General features: G+C 33.6%; 1 protein-coding gene and 2 pseudogenes across 1 annotated transcript; 2 read left to right on the top strand and 1 right to left on the bottom strand.

Annotated features, from left to right (window-relative positions):
- Positions 1–4,339: 4,339 nt before the first annotated feature.
- On the top strand, positions 4,340–4,972 carry LOC122275070 (putative 4-hydroxy-4-methyl-2-oxoglutarate aldolase 3). The gene has a single exon (XM_043084012.1). It carries the CDS (start codon positions 4,451–4,453, stop codon positions 4,925–4,927), a length of 477 nt encoding a protein of 158 aa, XP_042939946.1. The 5' UTR covers positions 4,340–4,450; the 3' UTR covers positions 4,928–4,972.
- Positions 4,973–6,591: 1,619 nt separating this feature from the next.
- Positions 6,592–10,149, bottom strand: LOC122277076 (annotated as a pseudogene).
- Positions 10,150–11,991: 1,842 nt separating this feature from the next.
- LOC122277472 lies at positions 11,992–13,445 on the top strand (annotated as a pseudogene).
- Positions 13,446–18,051: the final 4,606 nt, after the last annotated feature.

Here is an 18,051-nt window from a genome sequence, read left to right as displayed (position 1 = left end):
GTCTATTTATTAATTTACAAAAGACAATGATGTTTATTTTGAGGTACGTTCTTCCCTAATTTTTTTTGTGTCAAGGATCAATCCTCGGAGCTACCCTTCTCCACGTTTAGACCGATCATGATCTCTATCCACTCCACAACTTGTCCAAGCTTTCTTTCCGACCAGGTGTGTAACATCCCATTCTCCTAGGTGTGAATAAAGTCAAATTTTAAAAATATTGGGGAACTTTTTTTTATTATTATTATAAAAATGCATATTGCATTCATTGAAATTGGGCATTACAAACTAGACTTGCAATTTACATTACAATCCAACTTACAACTTTAAACGATCACCAGTACACACATGTGACTGACATAGCCTAGCCTTTGCTGCAGCCTCTCCAAACTATTATTTGAGAGACAAATACCACTGTCCAAAACAGAGTGTAAACAGTCCCTTACTCGTTCAACGAACGAGGTAGTATACACCCTACAAACTAAAAGTCCTAGGGAAACAACTCTTCAGACCTAATGTCTAAGAGACTTGTAATTTTATTATACTAAAACAAAAACCAAACAGATTAAGCTAAAATAAAAACCGAAAATGAGAAACATAAGCACCGGCAGGGGCTGTATAGGAGTGTGGGATCCACGCGCCACCCTCTGAGCATGAAACGACGGTCAACTCCTAAGAAAACAGATGCTCCGGTCCTAGATAAGCCGAGCGTGGCAACATAAATGCATCTAGGCAGTGGCGATTGAGCTTCATTCACCTCACTACAGACGCGCGTGCTATCCACTCACTACTGCGTTTGACGAACTTCTTCCCCCTTCCGACAAATCGACATACTGGAAGGTCCTCTGTGGTGCGCATGGATGCTGTCAAACTCCAGAAGCCAACAGATCGAAACATCTCCACCAAAAAAACTCCGAAAACCAAAAATGGAAGAAAAAACCAAAACCAAAGAGAAGAGGATGAAGAGAAATAGAGGGGAAGAAGGAACAGGAATGGAAGGGAGGAGCCAAAGCTCCTCCCCCTAGTTCGGCCACACTAGGGTTTGGGACTCTTTCTAGCAAGAAGGTAGAGAGAAAGAGACGAGAGAGAACTCTCACTTTAAAAAATATTGGGGAACTGGTATGCTACTAACCATGACTTAAAATTTTTTCTTCTCGACGAAGTGCGAGATATAAAAGATTTCATAAATGACAAGTCAATCTTTAATCATGGAACTTAGTATGTCACAAACTATTTAGGCCTTTGTCTCAACTCCATGGCCAAGTCTTGTCCTTCAATTATGTCCACATAAAGATCCTCACCTGAGGTGGTGAAAACATTAAAAAAATAAATAAAATTACAACAATGAATTGAAGAGTCAATAATAGCACACCATACTGTAAATTTAACTTAGCTTAACCTTAGGCTCAACTTTGAAAACTTTCATGCTTCGTCATCCATACACATAGCATATAGATTATTCATAAGTAATATAGGCATAATTAAACATAATCATGACAATACATGGAGCATATATGCATGAATGACTGACTCCATGCATTTTCTATCATTCGTATATAACTTATTCATTTTGTCTTTCACTTGCTTAGTGGCCATCATAACGTATGTGCATTTTCCAATTGTCATTGACCGCATAAATCGTAGCATAACATATGGTAAACCTCGCTTAAATCCGTGGTAGCTTGTACATCATAGCATACATATGGTCATCTTAAGTCTGTGGCACTGCATAAATCATAACATAGCATATGGTGAAACGTGCTTAGGTTCGTGTCACTACATACATCGTAGCATAGCATATGAAGAAGCACATTTAGGTCCATGTCACCAAATACATCATAGCATACTTATGGTGGACCACGCTTAGGTATGTGACTTGTACATCCACCCATAACATAAGGTCAATCTTAAAGCTTACTTATCACTCATATGACTTCTTACTTATCTTATTATAGTGCATGTGAACATGTTAACCTTATGACATATCTCACTTATAAGCATGGCATAACATTGATCATGGCATATTAACATGAGTATTACATAGCATAACATAACTTCCATAAGATCACATAAGCATTACATAGCATAACATACCATCCATTTAATCAAACCGTTAAAAAGCATGACATACACAATTTTATTCACAAGCATAACTTTGTAATTCACCAATATTTTCTATAGGATAGCTACATGGCAAGGGTCTTAAGGGAATTTTAGTAAAACAAGAAATTTGAATGTACTTTACAAGAAGGCAAGAATGAGATCTCATCTTGAAAGGAAAAATGTTTACCCGAGAAGAAGAAAGCCACGTGACAGATTTTGGGGAGATTTGAATAGTAAGTTGAGATTAGATGAGATGAAATAAAAGTTGTTTTGTGAATGATTTCTCTAAATATGCCTGGCTAATTCCTATGTCTTCTAAATCTTCAGTTTCCACTATTTTTCTTAAGTTCAAAATTCAAGTTAAAAAATATTTTGATCGACCCATTAAGTCCATACAATCCGACTGGTGTGGTGAATTTCACAAAGTTCACCCTTACTTCAATGTTTTGGCATTTCTCACAAACTTAGTTGCTCCACACACAAACAAAGCTGGTATATTGAGCGTAAACACCACCATATAGTTGAAACCGGGCTCACCCTTCTTGCATCATCTTTTGTACTGAAATAATATTGGGATGATTCTTTTAGCAGTATTGTTTATCTAATCAACCAATTGCCTTACAAAACTCCTCTTGAACTCCTCTATCATCGAATTCTTGACTATTCCTTTTTTTTTTTTTTGTATTTTTAGGCAGTGGCAGAACCAGCAATTGTGTTGAGGGGGTAACTTTTCTATTATATGACACATTTATAAAAAAAATAAAAATAAAAAAGTAATACTAAATACAGGGTGTGCAAGCGCTACTCACTTATTTTGAAAAAAAAAAAGGAGTCCACCATTAAAAATTAATTTTTTATTATTTCTCCTAAATTAAATTTTAATTTTAATTTTAAAAAAACCACATCTTTGAAAATAGATAATATATAGAAATTAAACAAAAATTTTGGACTATAAAAAGAATTAGAGAGATATTTCTAGGTATATTAATTTTTTTTTTAAAAAAATAGAGAGCATATAAAAATTATCATTGTTTTGAAAAAGATATTTTTTATATTTGTAGAATTATACATAAAATTTAAGAATTATTATATGATTTTAAAATGTTTTGGGGGTCATGGCCAGGCTCCGCCACTGCTTTTAGGTGTGCCTCCTGGCCCTATTTTTGCTCCTATAATCATCACTATCGTTATAAATTTTGCTAAATATAAGTAAAATCACGTACTAATCTGCATATCGATACTGATTCATTTATATTCAAAATTTAAATTAATACTATTTTCATTTAAAATCTACTTTTTGACTTATCATATTAGATTGATACATATATTAATATATAATTATACTTATAACTAGATTTTTTCTATCGTCGCCAAACATGTTAGTGTTTCTTGACTAGAGTGAAAACCAAAGGGGTTACAAATGTTTAGAAAAGCTATTTTTGTCGTCCTAACTCTTGATTTTCCCACAGCGGTCCCAATCTCCCGTGCTTAAGAGAAATAAAGGTAAGTAGGACGTTAAAAAAATGTAAGGTAAAGAGCAGCCTATGGTTTTGATAGAGGGGTAAAACCGTCAAATTGGTGATCAACTGGTGTTTTGAAACAAAGAAGATTAACAACACAAACAACACAGTTTACAAAACAAATCAACCAGGATCCTTTCTTTCTCCCCCTCATTCTGGTAATGTTCTACCTTTTTTTTCCTTCTATTTTTGTACCTATCCCAGCTCATTTTCTATCTGTTGTTCCTCTGACCACTTTACCATCATGATTCATGATAATGCATTAGGTACTTTGTTTTCTGTGGTCAATTTAAATTAGGAATAGGTATTTGTTTCAAGCAAGGACTACCCAGTTTTTCTAGAAATCCTCTCCAGTCTAGTTCAAAAGAACTGTAGGAAGAAGTAGATTTAATCATTCATATATATATAAATATATATATTGTCTTAACATTTCCTCTCACATGTGAGTAGAACTCTCCCCAATAAGTGCTCATCATGTAGAATATTTAATAAGTAGATATCTTCTTTGATGCAATGTGAAATTACTAATTGTCCTAAAAATTTAAGCCGATAAGAAAAGAACAGACAAATTTAATCATTTATATTTTATCTTTAACAATATAGTTGAGTATCCTAGATAAGGTTTAATTATGTTCTCTGTTACTTGAGTAGTGGGATTCTATGTCCTTTCCCATGATTCTTCCCCTGATCAAATTTGTGTAATTCGAAGCCGTACTAAATTCTTGGAAGTATATTTTCTGTTGTCGTCGTTGTTGTTTGTGGTATTGAACCTTTTTTTTTTTTTTTTTTTTGGTGATATCTAGACATGCAGCTATTTGTGCAGGAAAAATATGGCTGCCATAGCAACTACAGAAGTTTGTGATACATATGCAGCAGCTCTGGCAAATGGTGATTTGCGTGTCTTGGAACCAATCTTCCGGAGTTGTGGGATGCGTAGAACATTCTCTGGCCCCATCGTCACTCTGAAGTTGTTTGAGGACAATCAGTTGGTCATGGATCTTCTAGAAACTAGAGGTGAAGGGAGAGTTTTGATTATAGATGGTGGTGGAACCAGGAGACGTGCGATGGTTGGGGGATTATTGTCACTGTTGGCTCAAGATATGGGGTGGCCTGGTATTGTAGTAAATGGCTGCATTAGAGACGTTGAGGAGATTAATGGATGTAATATTGGAGTGAGAGCCTTGGCATCCATGCCCGTGAGATCAAGTAAAGAAGGCATTGGTGAAAAACATGTCCCAGTTAACATTGCAGGAACATTGACATCGTTGTCTCCAAATATGAGCTCTCAATCTGAATCACCATTCTAAGAGTTGCATTTGATCAATTTACGCCATTAATAAGAGAATTGAGTTATGAAGAAGTCATTAGTTTTCCCAGTTTGTCAACAAGTCTCTGAGGAATTAATGACATTGTGTGGCTTTTGGTATTTTGTTTTGGTTTTCTATGTATTCTTGTCTACTAATTTGGTTCTTCCTTTTCTTTTTTTGTTGCCAATTTCTCGTTTGATTCGACTGTGACTAATGAGAAAGGTTTAGGAATGACCCTCGAATTTAATATTTGATTGCCTTTTTTATCATATAATACCCCATGAAGACATCGCAAAGGTGAATGAATGTTGTGTCGTTAATCAATTAAAATATTTCCTCTTTTGGATTATCATCACCTGAGTGCCAGTTTGGACATCTAACCATATCCAGCTTGTAATTGGATGTGTAATGCGGTCCAATTATTCGAGGCGAACCATAAGTCAGAATAATGACTTGAATTCATATAAATTTCATATAAAATGTAATAAATAATTTAATTTTTTTTAATTTTTATATAAAATATAATAAATAATTCAGTTTTGACAAATCTTAAAATAATAATAATATTAAAAAAATATTTTAACAAGATTTTATTCAACTATCATCTTTTATTTAAAACTATCTTATCTTCTCTCTTAATTCAAACCAAGATCAAGCTCACGTAAAATATCAATCCAAGAACCTTAGGCCATGACTTAAATATTAAGGGACATACATGTAATAATGCCAAAAGAATATTTCAATATTTTCTATATGATAGCTACATGTCAAGAGTCTTAAGGGCATTTTAATAAAACAAGAAATCTAAATATACTTTACAGGAAGGCAAGAATGAGATCTCAACTTAAAAGGAAAAATATTTACCTGAAAATAAGAAAGCCGCGCCGCACACGACAGATTTTGGAAAAGTTTGGACAGTAAGTTAAAATGAAATTAAAATTAAATAAAATATTATTAAAATATAATTTTTTAATATTAATTTTATTTTAAAATTTAAATTATTTATTATATTATATTTAAATTTTTTTTTAAAATTCTAATAATGAGATACGATGAGTTAAGAGACTTTTGTATCTAGATAGTGGAATATATCTGAACTGTATGGTTAGTTTGTTCTATCTATACAAACGGCAAAATACACAAATGTATCTCATCTCATTGGTTTTCAACAAATACAATTAGTCTAATAATATAGAGTAAAAAGTGGCTCAACGGTACAAAATCTTCCTTCTAATTCAGGAATTTTTGGGAGCTAACGTGTTGGAGGGAACATACACGCCACTCGCTATCTATCCAATACCATTTTAATTTTTTTCCTTCCTGTGCACACCACTTATCATTTCATACAATTTTAAATTTTTTTTTTTTGAAAAGTCTTGTTGCAGGCGGAATGCGGACCGAGTTGTGCACCATTGCTAACATGGATAAAATGAAACAAGGCGTTTTGTTTGGAGCGGGAATTCATTTCCTCTTCTATATGTGTTTTCATTCCGTTTTCAATTTTTTCCTCTTTTTTCTCTCTTTCTCGCTCGAAACTCCCCAGTGCACTGAAAATGGCAACCCCATCGATCACCCCCTATACTCACTCCCCCTTCTCTGTTCCGTCTATGCGAAAACTACCCCCCTCACTCTTTTGTCTATGCGAAGTCCCCGCCACCCCACCCTCACTCTCCCCTCTCTACAAAACCCCCCACCCTCACTCCCCCTTCTCTACGAAGCGCCCCCCCTCCATCCTCTTCCTTAGTGTCAACCACGGCTTGCACGCCACCATCGTCGTCGTCTGTATATTGCATCACAACAACGGGACAGACACAGTGGTGGACGCAGTAATCGCTGACGCTGCCGAGCTTACCGTCTCTGCCACGTCATGCCTCACCAAATCCCCTGCTCCCCATGATGACAGCGTTGAGGCTTAGCCTCTTGACCTCTAGACACAGCCTCTCCCTCAAATCGTGGTCCTTCACGATGTGGATCTTGTATGGGATCTGCGCCTCCCACAACGACCTCCCTAGATTTGCAGCTTTCAACGTCATGAATGTGTTGAAATCTTCCTCCACCTTTTGCTTGGAAGCTTTGGTGGAGGTGGTGGTGGTGGTGGTACCGTCCTCGTCAACAACTTCGGTGGAGGATATAGAGAGGTTAATAGAACCCCACTCGACACCAAAGAGGATGGAGGTTGGGCTTACATGGAGGAGGATGACAGCGTCATCGGGGTGGATGTAGTGGTGGATGGCCCAACGGACAACGTAGGAAGACTCATCAGAAAGATCGACAGCCACGACGAAAATGCAGAGGACGTGCTCGCAAAGGCTACAGCGGATGGACGGGAGAGATGAAACGATTCGTGTTTTCCCTCTTCTTTTTACTGTTTTGATTTTTTTTTTACTTGCCACGTCATCAATAGTCCGCATTTTCGTCCTCGGTATGCTTGCATATAGAAGAACTCTTTTTTTTTTTTTCCTTTCCATGCACACCCCTTGTCATTTCTCAGTATCAGTTTAATTTTTTTTCCTTTCCACTGGTGGGACCTACATTTTTATTAAATCTTAAAAAATTAAAAATATATTATCTCATCTCACTATTTAAACATATATATTTTTTTTACAAATCATTTTATCTCATCTTAATTAAAAAATCTTACAACTATTCAAAATATGTCATCTTATCTCATTTGAACTGCATAACCAAACGAGGCTGCCTGACCCTATTTGGATATAGAATCAGTTTCATTTCATCTTATTTAATTTCATCATTACAACTTTTTTAAATTTCCACACACAATATAATAAATAATTCAATTTTTTTAAGTCTCAAAACAATAATAATATTAAAAATTAATATTCTAATAATATTTTATTTAACTTTCATCTAAAATAATCTCATCTTATCTCACTATTCAAACTAAAAATATGTCTGGCTATTTCCTATGTCTTCTAAATCATCTCGTTTCCACTATTTTTCTTAAGTTCAAAACTCAAGTTGAAAAATATTTGAGTGGATTTCTATAAAAACTGGGTAGTCCTTGCTTGAAACAAATACCTATTCCTAATTTAAATTAACCACATAAAACAAAGTACCTAATGCATTATCATGAATCATGATAGTAAAGTGGTCAGAGGAACAACAGATAGAAAATGAGCTGGGATAGGTACAAAAATAGAAGGAAAAAAAAAAAGGCAGAACATTACCAGAATGAGGGGGAGAAAGAAAGGATCCTTGTTGATTTGTTTTGTAAACTCTGTTGTTTGTGTTGTTAATCTTCTTTGTTTCAATACACTAGTTGATTCATCAATTTGACGGTTTTACCCCTTTATCAAAATCATAGGTAGGGGTGTAACCGGTCCGGTTTGGTCCGGTTTTAAACAAAATTTAGGACCGAACTGGTATGTACCAGTTTTACATTTTTCAAAACTGATTACGCACCGGTTACCCTCCTAAACCGGTACTCCGATTTTACCGGTTTCCGGTCCGGTTTTAATATATTATATAATATATATAATATAGTATATTATATTATATAATACTATAGTGATAATATATTGTAGTCTATTATAATATATATTATAATTGTATTATAGACTATAATGATATATTATACTATATAATATAATGATATATTATATTATATTATAATATATAGTGATATAGTATAAGTATAACTATTAATATGCATTATATAATATTAGTATAACTATTAATACAATAAGCAAAATGATATAAGATTTTAAAATTTAATATTATATTAATTAGTAATTTATCATATAGTACAAAACTATTTTATATATAGTTATATATTATATATAAATATTATATACAATATAAAAAATTAAAATATATATTGGTCCGATCCGGTTTTAGAAAAAGAAAAATTGAAACCAAACCAATTTTAAGAAAACTAAAACCGATACCGGACCGAACCAACCACAGGACCGGACCAAACCGAGACCGGACCAATGCCATCAGTTTGGTCCGGTCCGATCCGATTTATCGATTTTTTTTTACACCCCTAATCATAGGCTGCCCTTTACCTTACATTTTTTTAACGTCCTACTTACCTTTATTTCTCCTACTTTTTAGAAGCACAAGAGATTGGAATTGCTTTGGGAAAATCAAGAGTCAAGACGACAAAAACAGCTTTTCTAAACATTTGTAACCCCTTTGGTTTTCACTTAGTCAAGAAACACTAACATGTTTAGCGACGATAGGAAAAATCTAGTTATAAGTATAACTATATATTAATGTGTATCAATCTAATATGATAAGTCAAAAAGTAAATTTTAAATGAAAATAATGCTAATTTAAATTTTGAATATGAATTAATCAATATTGATATACAAATTAGTATACAACTTTATTTATAACTAGCAAAACTTATAACAATAGTGATGATTATAAGAGCAAAAATAAGGCTAGGAGGTACACCTAAAAGTAGTGGCGGAGTGGGGCCATGACCCCCAAAACTTTTTAAAATCATATAATAATTCTTAAATTTTATGTATAATTCTACAAATATAAAAAATATCTTTTTCAAAAAAATGATAATTTTTATTTTTTATATGCTCTCTATTTTTTTAAAAAAAATTTAATATACCTAGAAATATCTCTCTAATTCTTTTTATAGTCCAAAATTTTTGTTTAATTTCTATATATTATCTATTTTTAAAGATGTGGCTTTCTAAAATTAAAATTAAAATTTAATTTAGGAGAAATAATAAAAAATTAATTTTTAATAGTAGACTCTATTTTTTTTCAAAATAAGTGAGTAACGCTTGCACACCCTGTATTTAGTATTACTTTTTTTTTTTTTTATAAATGTGTCATACAATAGAAAAGTTGCCCCTTCAACATAATTGCTAGTTCTGCCATTGTCTAAAAGTACAAAAAAAAAAAAAAAAAAAAAAGGTCAAGAATTCGATGATAGAGGAGTTCAAGAGGAGTTTGTAAGGCAATTGGTTGATTAGATAAACAATACTGCTAAAAGAATCAGCCCAATATTATTTCAATACAAAAGATGATTCAAGAAGGGTGAGTCCGGTTTCAACTATATGATTGTGTTTACGCTCAATATACCAGTTTTGTCCTCAAACACCTTGAGGGTGACCACAGGGCCAGAGACGCTGCCCATAACTGATCTGGAAGATTGGTTGCAGCACACGCAGATCACCATTTGCCAAATATGATACATTTGTATCACAAACTTCTGCAGTTGCAATGGCAGCCATGTTTTTTTCCTGCACATGCAACTGTCTAATATCAAAAGATGCAAATACCACAAATAACAACAACAGGAGAATCATCTCATCAAGATTATTTTATGTTTCCACTTGTCCTTGACCAGCTATGTCTTACGTACATGTTTTCCAGGGATTTGCCTCGGCTAAAACAAATATTAGGGGAAGTGCCTTGAGATTGATTTAGAAGTTGCACCAAAGGTTTGCAGCCTCTATTAAATTTTGAAAAGGTTTGGACAGTGAGTGAGTAAAGATTAAATTAAAGTTAAATAAAATATTATTAAAATATAATTTTTATTTTAAAATTTAAATTATTTGTTTTATTATATTTAAAAATTTTAAAATATTCTAATGATGAGACACAATGAATTAAGAGGCTTTTGTATCTGGATGGTGGGATATATCTCATCTGAACTGTACAGTTGGTTTGTTCTGTCTATGCAAACGTCAAAATACACAAATGTATCTCATCTCATTGATTTTCAACAGTACAAAATCACTGTCTTCTTCAATGACCCGCAATCTTCCTTCTAACTCAGGAATTTTTAGGAGCTAACGTGCTGGAGGGAACCTGCACACCACTTATTGTCTATCTAATACTATTTTAATTTTTTTCCTTCCTATGCACACCACTTGCCATTTCATACAATTTTAATTTTTTTTTCCTTTGCACACCACTTGTCATTTCTTAGTATCAGTTTAATTTTTTTTCCTTTCCACTGGTGCGACCTATATTTTTATTAAATCTTAAAAAATTAAAAATATATTATTTCATCTCACTATTTAAATATATATTTTTTTTATAAATTATCTCATCTCATCTTAATTAAAAAATCTTACAACTATTCAAAATATCTCATCTTATCTCATTTAAACTGCATAACCAAACGAGGCTGCCTGACCCTATTTGGATATAGAATCAGTTTCATTTCATCTTATTTTATTCCATCATTACAACTTTTTTAAATTTCCATACACAATATAATAAATAATTTAATTTTTTTAAGTCTCAAAACAATAATAATATTAAAAATTAATATTCTAATAATATTTTATTTAACTTTCATCTATAATAATCTCATCTTATCTCACTATTCAAACTAAAAATATGTCTGGCTATTTCCTATGTCTTCTAAATCATCTTGTTTCCACTATTTTTCTTAAGTTCAAACTCAAGTTGAAAAATATTTGGATCAACCCATTAAGTCCCTACAATCCGATTGAGGTGGTGAATTTCACAAACTTCACCTTTTAGTTCAATGTTTTGGCATTTTTTACAAACTTAGTTGCCCTCACACATATCAACAAAATGGGTCTATTGAACGTCAACACCGTCATATAGTTGAAACTAGACTCACTCTTCTTACACCATCTTTTGTACTGAAATAATATTGGGATTATTCGTTTAGCAGTATTGTTTATCTAATCAACCGATTGCCTTTACCTGTGACTCAAAACAAAACTCCTCTTGAACTCCTCTATCATCAAATTCTTGACTATTCTTTTTTTCGTACCTTTAGGTGTGCTACTGGCCCTATCTTCACTCCTATAATCATCACAACATTTTGTGTGGTTTTTGTGTTACTTGGCTACAGTTAAAATCAAAGGGGTTGCAAATGTTTAGAAAAATTGTTTTTGGAAAGCTGTCCCACTCTCTCGTACTTCTGAAAGGCTGGAGAAATAAAGCTAAGCAAGCCAGACGATAAAAAAAAGTAAAAGGGGGGGGGGGGGGGGGGGGGCCTATGATTTTGATGGAAGGGGTAAAACCGTCAAATTGGTGAATGTCAACTGGTGTATTGAAACAAATAAGATAAGGCAAACATTATCTGTTGACAAAACAAATCAAGCAGGATCCTTTCTTTCTCCCCCTCGTCCTGGTAATGTTCTAGCTTTTTCTTCCTTCTATTTTTGCACATATCCCAGCTCATTTTCTCTGTTGTTCCCCTGACCACTATACCATCACGATTCATGATAATGCATTAGGTGCATTGTTTTCTGTGGTCAATCTAAATTAGGATTAAGTATTTGTTGTAAGCAAGGACTAACTAGTTTTTCTTAAAATCCTCTCAAATCTAGTTTAAAAGATTAAGTTGATAGAAAAAAATAGATTTAATCATTCATATATATATAGTATGTCTTACCACTCTCTCTCACGTGTGAGTTAAACTCCCCACAATAAGTAGATCCAACACGTAGAATATTTAATAAGTAGACATCTTCTCACAATGTGAAATCACTAAACTTTCTAAAAGTTTAAGCTAATAAGAAGAGACATATTTAATTATTTATATTTTATCTTAACAATATACTTGAGTATCCTAGATAAGGTTTGATTATGTTCTCCATTACTTGAGTAGTGGGATTCCATGTCCTTTCCCGTGATTCTTCCCGTCAATTTTGTGTTCGAAGCCCTGCTAAATTCTTGGAAGTATATTTTCTGTTGTCGTCGTCGTTGTTTGTGGTATTGAACCAGCTTTGTTTGTTTGTTTGGTTTTTTTTTTTTTTCAATATTATTGGTGATATCCAGATAGCTATTTCATGTGCAGGAAAAATATGGCTGCCATAGCAACTGCAGAAGCTTGTGATACAAATGCAGCAGCTCTGGCAAATGGTGATTTGCGTGTCTTGGAATCAATCTTCCAGATTTATGGGAAGCGTAGAACATTCTCAGGCCCCATCTTCACTCTGAAGCTGTTTGAGGACAATCAGTTGGTCTTAGATCTTCTAAAAACTACTAGAGGTGAAGGTGAGTTTTGGTTATAGATGGTGGTGGAAGCAGGAGACGTGCGATGGTGGGGGGATCATTGTCACAGTGGGCTCGAGATATGGGGTGGGCTGGTATTGTAGTAAATGGCTGCATTAGAGATGTTGAGGAGATTAATGGATGTGATATTGGAGTGAGAGCCTTGGGATCCATGCCCGTGAGATCAAGTAAAGTAGGCATTGGTGAAAAACATGTCCCAGTTTACATTGCAGGAACTTTGATTCGTGATGGGGAGTGGTTGTACGCAGATAGTGATGGCATCATTGTCTCCAAATATGAGCTCTCGATCTGAATCACCATTCAAAGAGTTGCATTTGATCAATTTACGCCATCAATAAGAGAACTAAGGAATTAATGATATTGTGTTCGGTATTTTGTTTTGGTTTTTTATGTATTTTTGTCTACTAATTTCGTTCTTCCTTTCTTTCTTTCTTTTTCTTTTTTTTGGTTGTTGTTGTCAATTTCTCGTTTGATTCGACTGTGACAAATGGGAAAGGTTTCGGAATGAATCTCGAATTTAATATTTGATTGCTTTTTAATCGTACAGTATCCCGTGAAGACATCGCTAAGGTGAATGAATGTTATGTCGTTTTCAACCAGCAGTTTGTAAAAAATATTTTTGTATTTATTATTATTTTTCTGCTATAAACTATCTTGAATTATATGACCACATTTAGTTAGCCATCAAATACATAGTACTAGTTGTCAAATGCATAGTACTAATGCATAGTACTAGTCGTCAAATACATAGTGCATAGTGCTAGCATAGTGAGCTAGTCGTCAAATGCATAGTGTATAGTGCTAGTATAGTGAGCTAACCGTCAAATACATAGTGCTAGTCGTCAAAAGCATAATTCCCTTTGTACTCCTATATATATCGTTGAATCTTTTAAGAAATTCATAAGTTTCATAACCTCTCTGAACTCTATCTCTTTTCTCTCTCATTTTGAAAGTTTTATAACACGTTATGGCTCTCTCTTTTCAATGATTTCATAACACGTTATCAACACGAAAGTTCTGACGATTTTGAAGCTAGTAGTCCTCTACTTCAAGTAAGTTTTTCAATATATTTTTATAGTTTCCAAAATGAATATAAAATGTTACATTACTTAATGAAAACTCTATACTTATGTTCCTGATTTATATATGTAAAAAATGTCAAATTTTATAAAATTGGAATTCGTTGCTCTTGACATTTCTGGAAAAAATTATTTATCTTGGATCCTTGATGCTGAGATCCATCTGGATGCGATGAACCTAGGAAATACAATTAAAAAAAGAAATCAAGGCTCCCTGCAGGACCGTGCTAAGGCAATGATTTTCCTTCGGCACCATCTTCATGAAAAATTAAAAACTGAGTATCTAACGGTGAAAGATCCACTTATTTTGTGGAATGATTTAAGGGAGAGATATGAACACCAGAAAACTGTAATCCTCCCAAAAGCTCGTCATAATTGGATGCACCTGAGGTTGCAAGACTTCAAGAGTGTTAGTGAGTATAACTCTGCACTCTTTAAAATTAGCTCGCTATTGAAATTATGTGGTGAAAAAGTCACTAATGATGACTTGTTAGAGAAGACATATACTACTTTTCATGCCTCGAATGTGCTCCTACAGCAGCAGTATCGAGAGCGAAAGTTTAAAAAATATTCTGAATTTATATCTTGTCTTTTATTAGCTGAGCAAAATAATGAGCTTTTGTTAAGAAATCATCAGTCACGTCCTACTGGTTCTATATCATTCCCTGAAGTGAATGGTACTAGATTTACATCATTCTCAGAAGCGAATGGTGCATCTTTTCAAAGAAAACGAGGGCGTGGACGTAGTAGAAAAAACTATAAAAGTGGAGGTCCTAGAAGTGACCACACTAAAAGGGACAATAATAGATATACACCGTATCACCAGAAGTGGTTCAACTCAGAGAAAGACAAAGGTCCTCAAAACAAATTTTTAAAGAAAGATGAAGATGGATGCCATAGATGTGGTATGACTGGACATTGGGCTCGTGTCTGTCGTACAGATAAGCACTTGGTTGACTTATACCAATCTTCTATAAAAGAAAAAATAAAGAAATTTGAAACAAATTTTGCTGAACCATCATATGCTTTAGATTCTATAGATAGAAAAGATATTACAAGCCTTGATGTTTCTGATTTTTTTAAGGATTCTAGTGGTAGAGTTGATCATGGAAGTGTTCCTTTTTAATTAATATATTTCCTTTATCTTATTATAAAATATTTTTATATTCTGCAATGTTTTGTAGTAATGAAAGTTTTATTTATTCTTTTATACTTGTTATAAATTATTGATGATATGATTTACCTGAGAATGGAAATGGAGCATCCTTGAAAGATCGCCCTAAATCAATAATTTTATTGAGTATCTCATATGAGTGATACTTATACCAAAAGCTCATTATGATTTATGCACCTAAAGTTGCATAATTGAAATTGTGGAAATAATATATATTTGAATGAACGTCTCGAATGTGCTCCTGAAGTAGCAATATCGAGTATGCTCCTGAAGTAGCAATATGAAATGTAAACTTTCACAATATATTCTAAATTTGTATCAGGTCTTTCAGTGACTGAACAAAATAATGAGCTTTTGATAAGAATCATTAGTCACGTCTTACTAGATCTATATCATTCCCTAAAGTGAATGATAATGAATCTATATCATTTTATTCCCTGAAATAAAAAGAATGATGCGTTTCATTCAAAGAAATTAAGAGATTGGACGTGATAATGAATATCTTTTCAGACCAGAAGTTCGTATTGGAAAAGCTGTAAGATTTCTCTTTGAGATGATATTATACAAATTATTGAATCAAATATTATGATGCATCAAAAGGTGATATGATTCAAAATATTTGTATCTTTTCATAGTTATCTTGATCATCCAAAATCAATTACGATAAGTCGAATGATTTTCATATGGATGTCCATAAAAGAACCAGAAGATTCTTTTACTATAAAGTCTTACCACCAGAAGTGGAAAGAAAAATTTGCTTGAAGCAAATAAAATGAAATTATTCGACGTTATCTTGATTATCATATGTGAACCAGAAGTTCAGATGATAATTAAATTTTGGATGCAATAAGATAAAAATGTCTCATATTCTAGCCGCTAAAATCCCAGCGAGGATTGAAGTCTCTGTAGGACAATTAAGAAATTCAGCAGTCTGAAAGCATGTGAGACCTATTGATACAAAAGGTACTGCATCTCAAAAGAGAAAGGCACAAATAATTTGGTGCTCCTGAAGAGGCCATACCCACAAAATAAGCAATAAAGTCCATCCAAATTCTCTGTATAAAATTCTCCTAGATAAACTCTTGAAGAGTGCCTCCTGAAGAGGTTTTTCATGAAAATATCTTCCCTTGAAGAGGGACAGGTACTTGAAAATAACGAAATCTCGTTACATTTCATGAATAATGGAGAAATTATAGATAGAAATAAAATCGTTGTCGACAACGTATTTCCATATGAGATGGCAATTGACATTACCAGAAGTAATGATGAAAGTGAATCAAGAATATAAATATGAAACCCTTGCGGCTTCAAAGGGAAGATGGATGATGCTATTAGTCATGAAATACCATCTTTTAATACAATTAGTATTTCAGATTCATATTATGGGTTTGATAAGAAGTGTGCATTATTAAAGAAGAAATAAAAGGGAACAAGCAGAACATCTACCAAAAAATAGAAACACAAATATGAATATTTGTGAAATATTATTTTATTATCTTGAAGCAAGAATTACAGAAAATTGAGGCATTTTGCCTTATTCTTCAAACGCTCTTGTTCTTCAAGAATCTGCATGGCATTCCTATCTAAAGGGGTGGGCAATCGAAAAGAAGATTTAAACAAGGATTTTAAATTCCTATTCTCTTGCTTTATTGATTCTATCTTCATGTTGGACTCCAGAAGAAGTCGCTGAAGTATAGCAATATTCTCGTGGAGATTGTCAACTCCACAAGTTCTGAATTGCAGTCGCTAAGAAAATGCGACAATGGATGATGAGTATCGGGTACCGAGACTCACAAGCTCATAGATAGCTTCATTATCTGACCTATGAGTCAGATCATTATATTGCATGATAGCACCTGTGGTAGAAGCAGGGACAGCTGATAAACGAGGTGCAGAGTACCTCATATATTGGCCATGAGAAGATCGCTGAGCCATTGTAGGATAAGAATGCAGAAAGAGATTGCAGAGTAAAAATGCAGTATGATTACAGAAAAGTGAAGAAGATGAGATGCGAATGAAGATGAGCTGAATATCTCTTTTATAGAGAAAATTATGATACAACATTTCTCGTGAAGCAAGAGAAAAGAGACGAAATATAGCTTCATAGCTCTGCGGCGCCTGACAGCACGCCTGACACTTACAGAGGAGATGAAAATCCGCGATATTTGTCTGATCTTAAAAGGCTGGCCACGTTTTTATTAAAAAATGAGGTTAGCAGTTTAATGTTGATGAATTCTCTACTAACTGTGTTATTTACAAAAACTCCATAAGAGTACAACTCCAGAAGAGTAGTGATGAGCAGAAAGATCCAGTTGTGATTATTTTATCAACATGGATCAAGTCCACAGTTAGTTAAATGTACATATGCGAGTTATCTTTCAGATACACACAAGAAGATCATTGCAATTCATGAGAAGAAAGTTGAAATTGATATCAAGAAGGTACGGTCAAGTAAAAATCTGGCAGATTTATTCACTAAAGCATTACCAACTGCAATATTTAAGAAGACTATGCAGAACATTGGAATGCGGAGGTTGATTTATTCACTAAAGCATTACCAACTGCAACATTTAAGAAGATTATGCAGAACATTGGAATGCGGAGGTTTGAAGACCTGTTATCATGCACTTTTCAGGGGAAGTAATGTCTTGAAGACTTGTGCTGATTGTACTCTTTTTCCTTCGCTAAGGTTTTATCCCACTAGGTTTTCTTTTGCAAGGTTTTAATGAGGCAATACTAAAGCACTCGGCGATACACATGAATACTGTACTCTTTTTCCTTCGCCATTGGTTTTTTTCCCACAGGGTTTTTCCTTGGCAAGGTTTTAACGAGGCATATTCTTTAAATATGGTTATCCAAAAGGGAAGTGTTATAAA

The sequence above is a fragment of the Carya illinoinensis genome, chromosome 9 (assembly GCF_018687715.1).
Source record: "Carya illinoinensis cultivar Pawnee chromosome 9, C.illinoinensisPawnee_v1, whole genome shotgun sequence".
Taxonomy (NCBI): domain Eukaryota; kingdom Viridiplantae; phylum Streptophyta; class Magnoliopsida; order Fagales; family Juglandaceae; genus Carya; species Carya illinoinensis.
Note: the sequence above shows the minus strand (reverse complement) of the source record. Positions and strands in the feature narration are given on the sequence as shown.

Excerpts from the sequence above, each read along its gene's own strand:
- LOC122275070 (XM_043084012.1), top strand. The coding sequence starts at position 4,451 with ATGGCTGCCATAGCAACTACAGAAGTTTGTGATACATATGCAGCAGCT.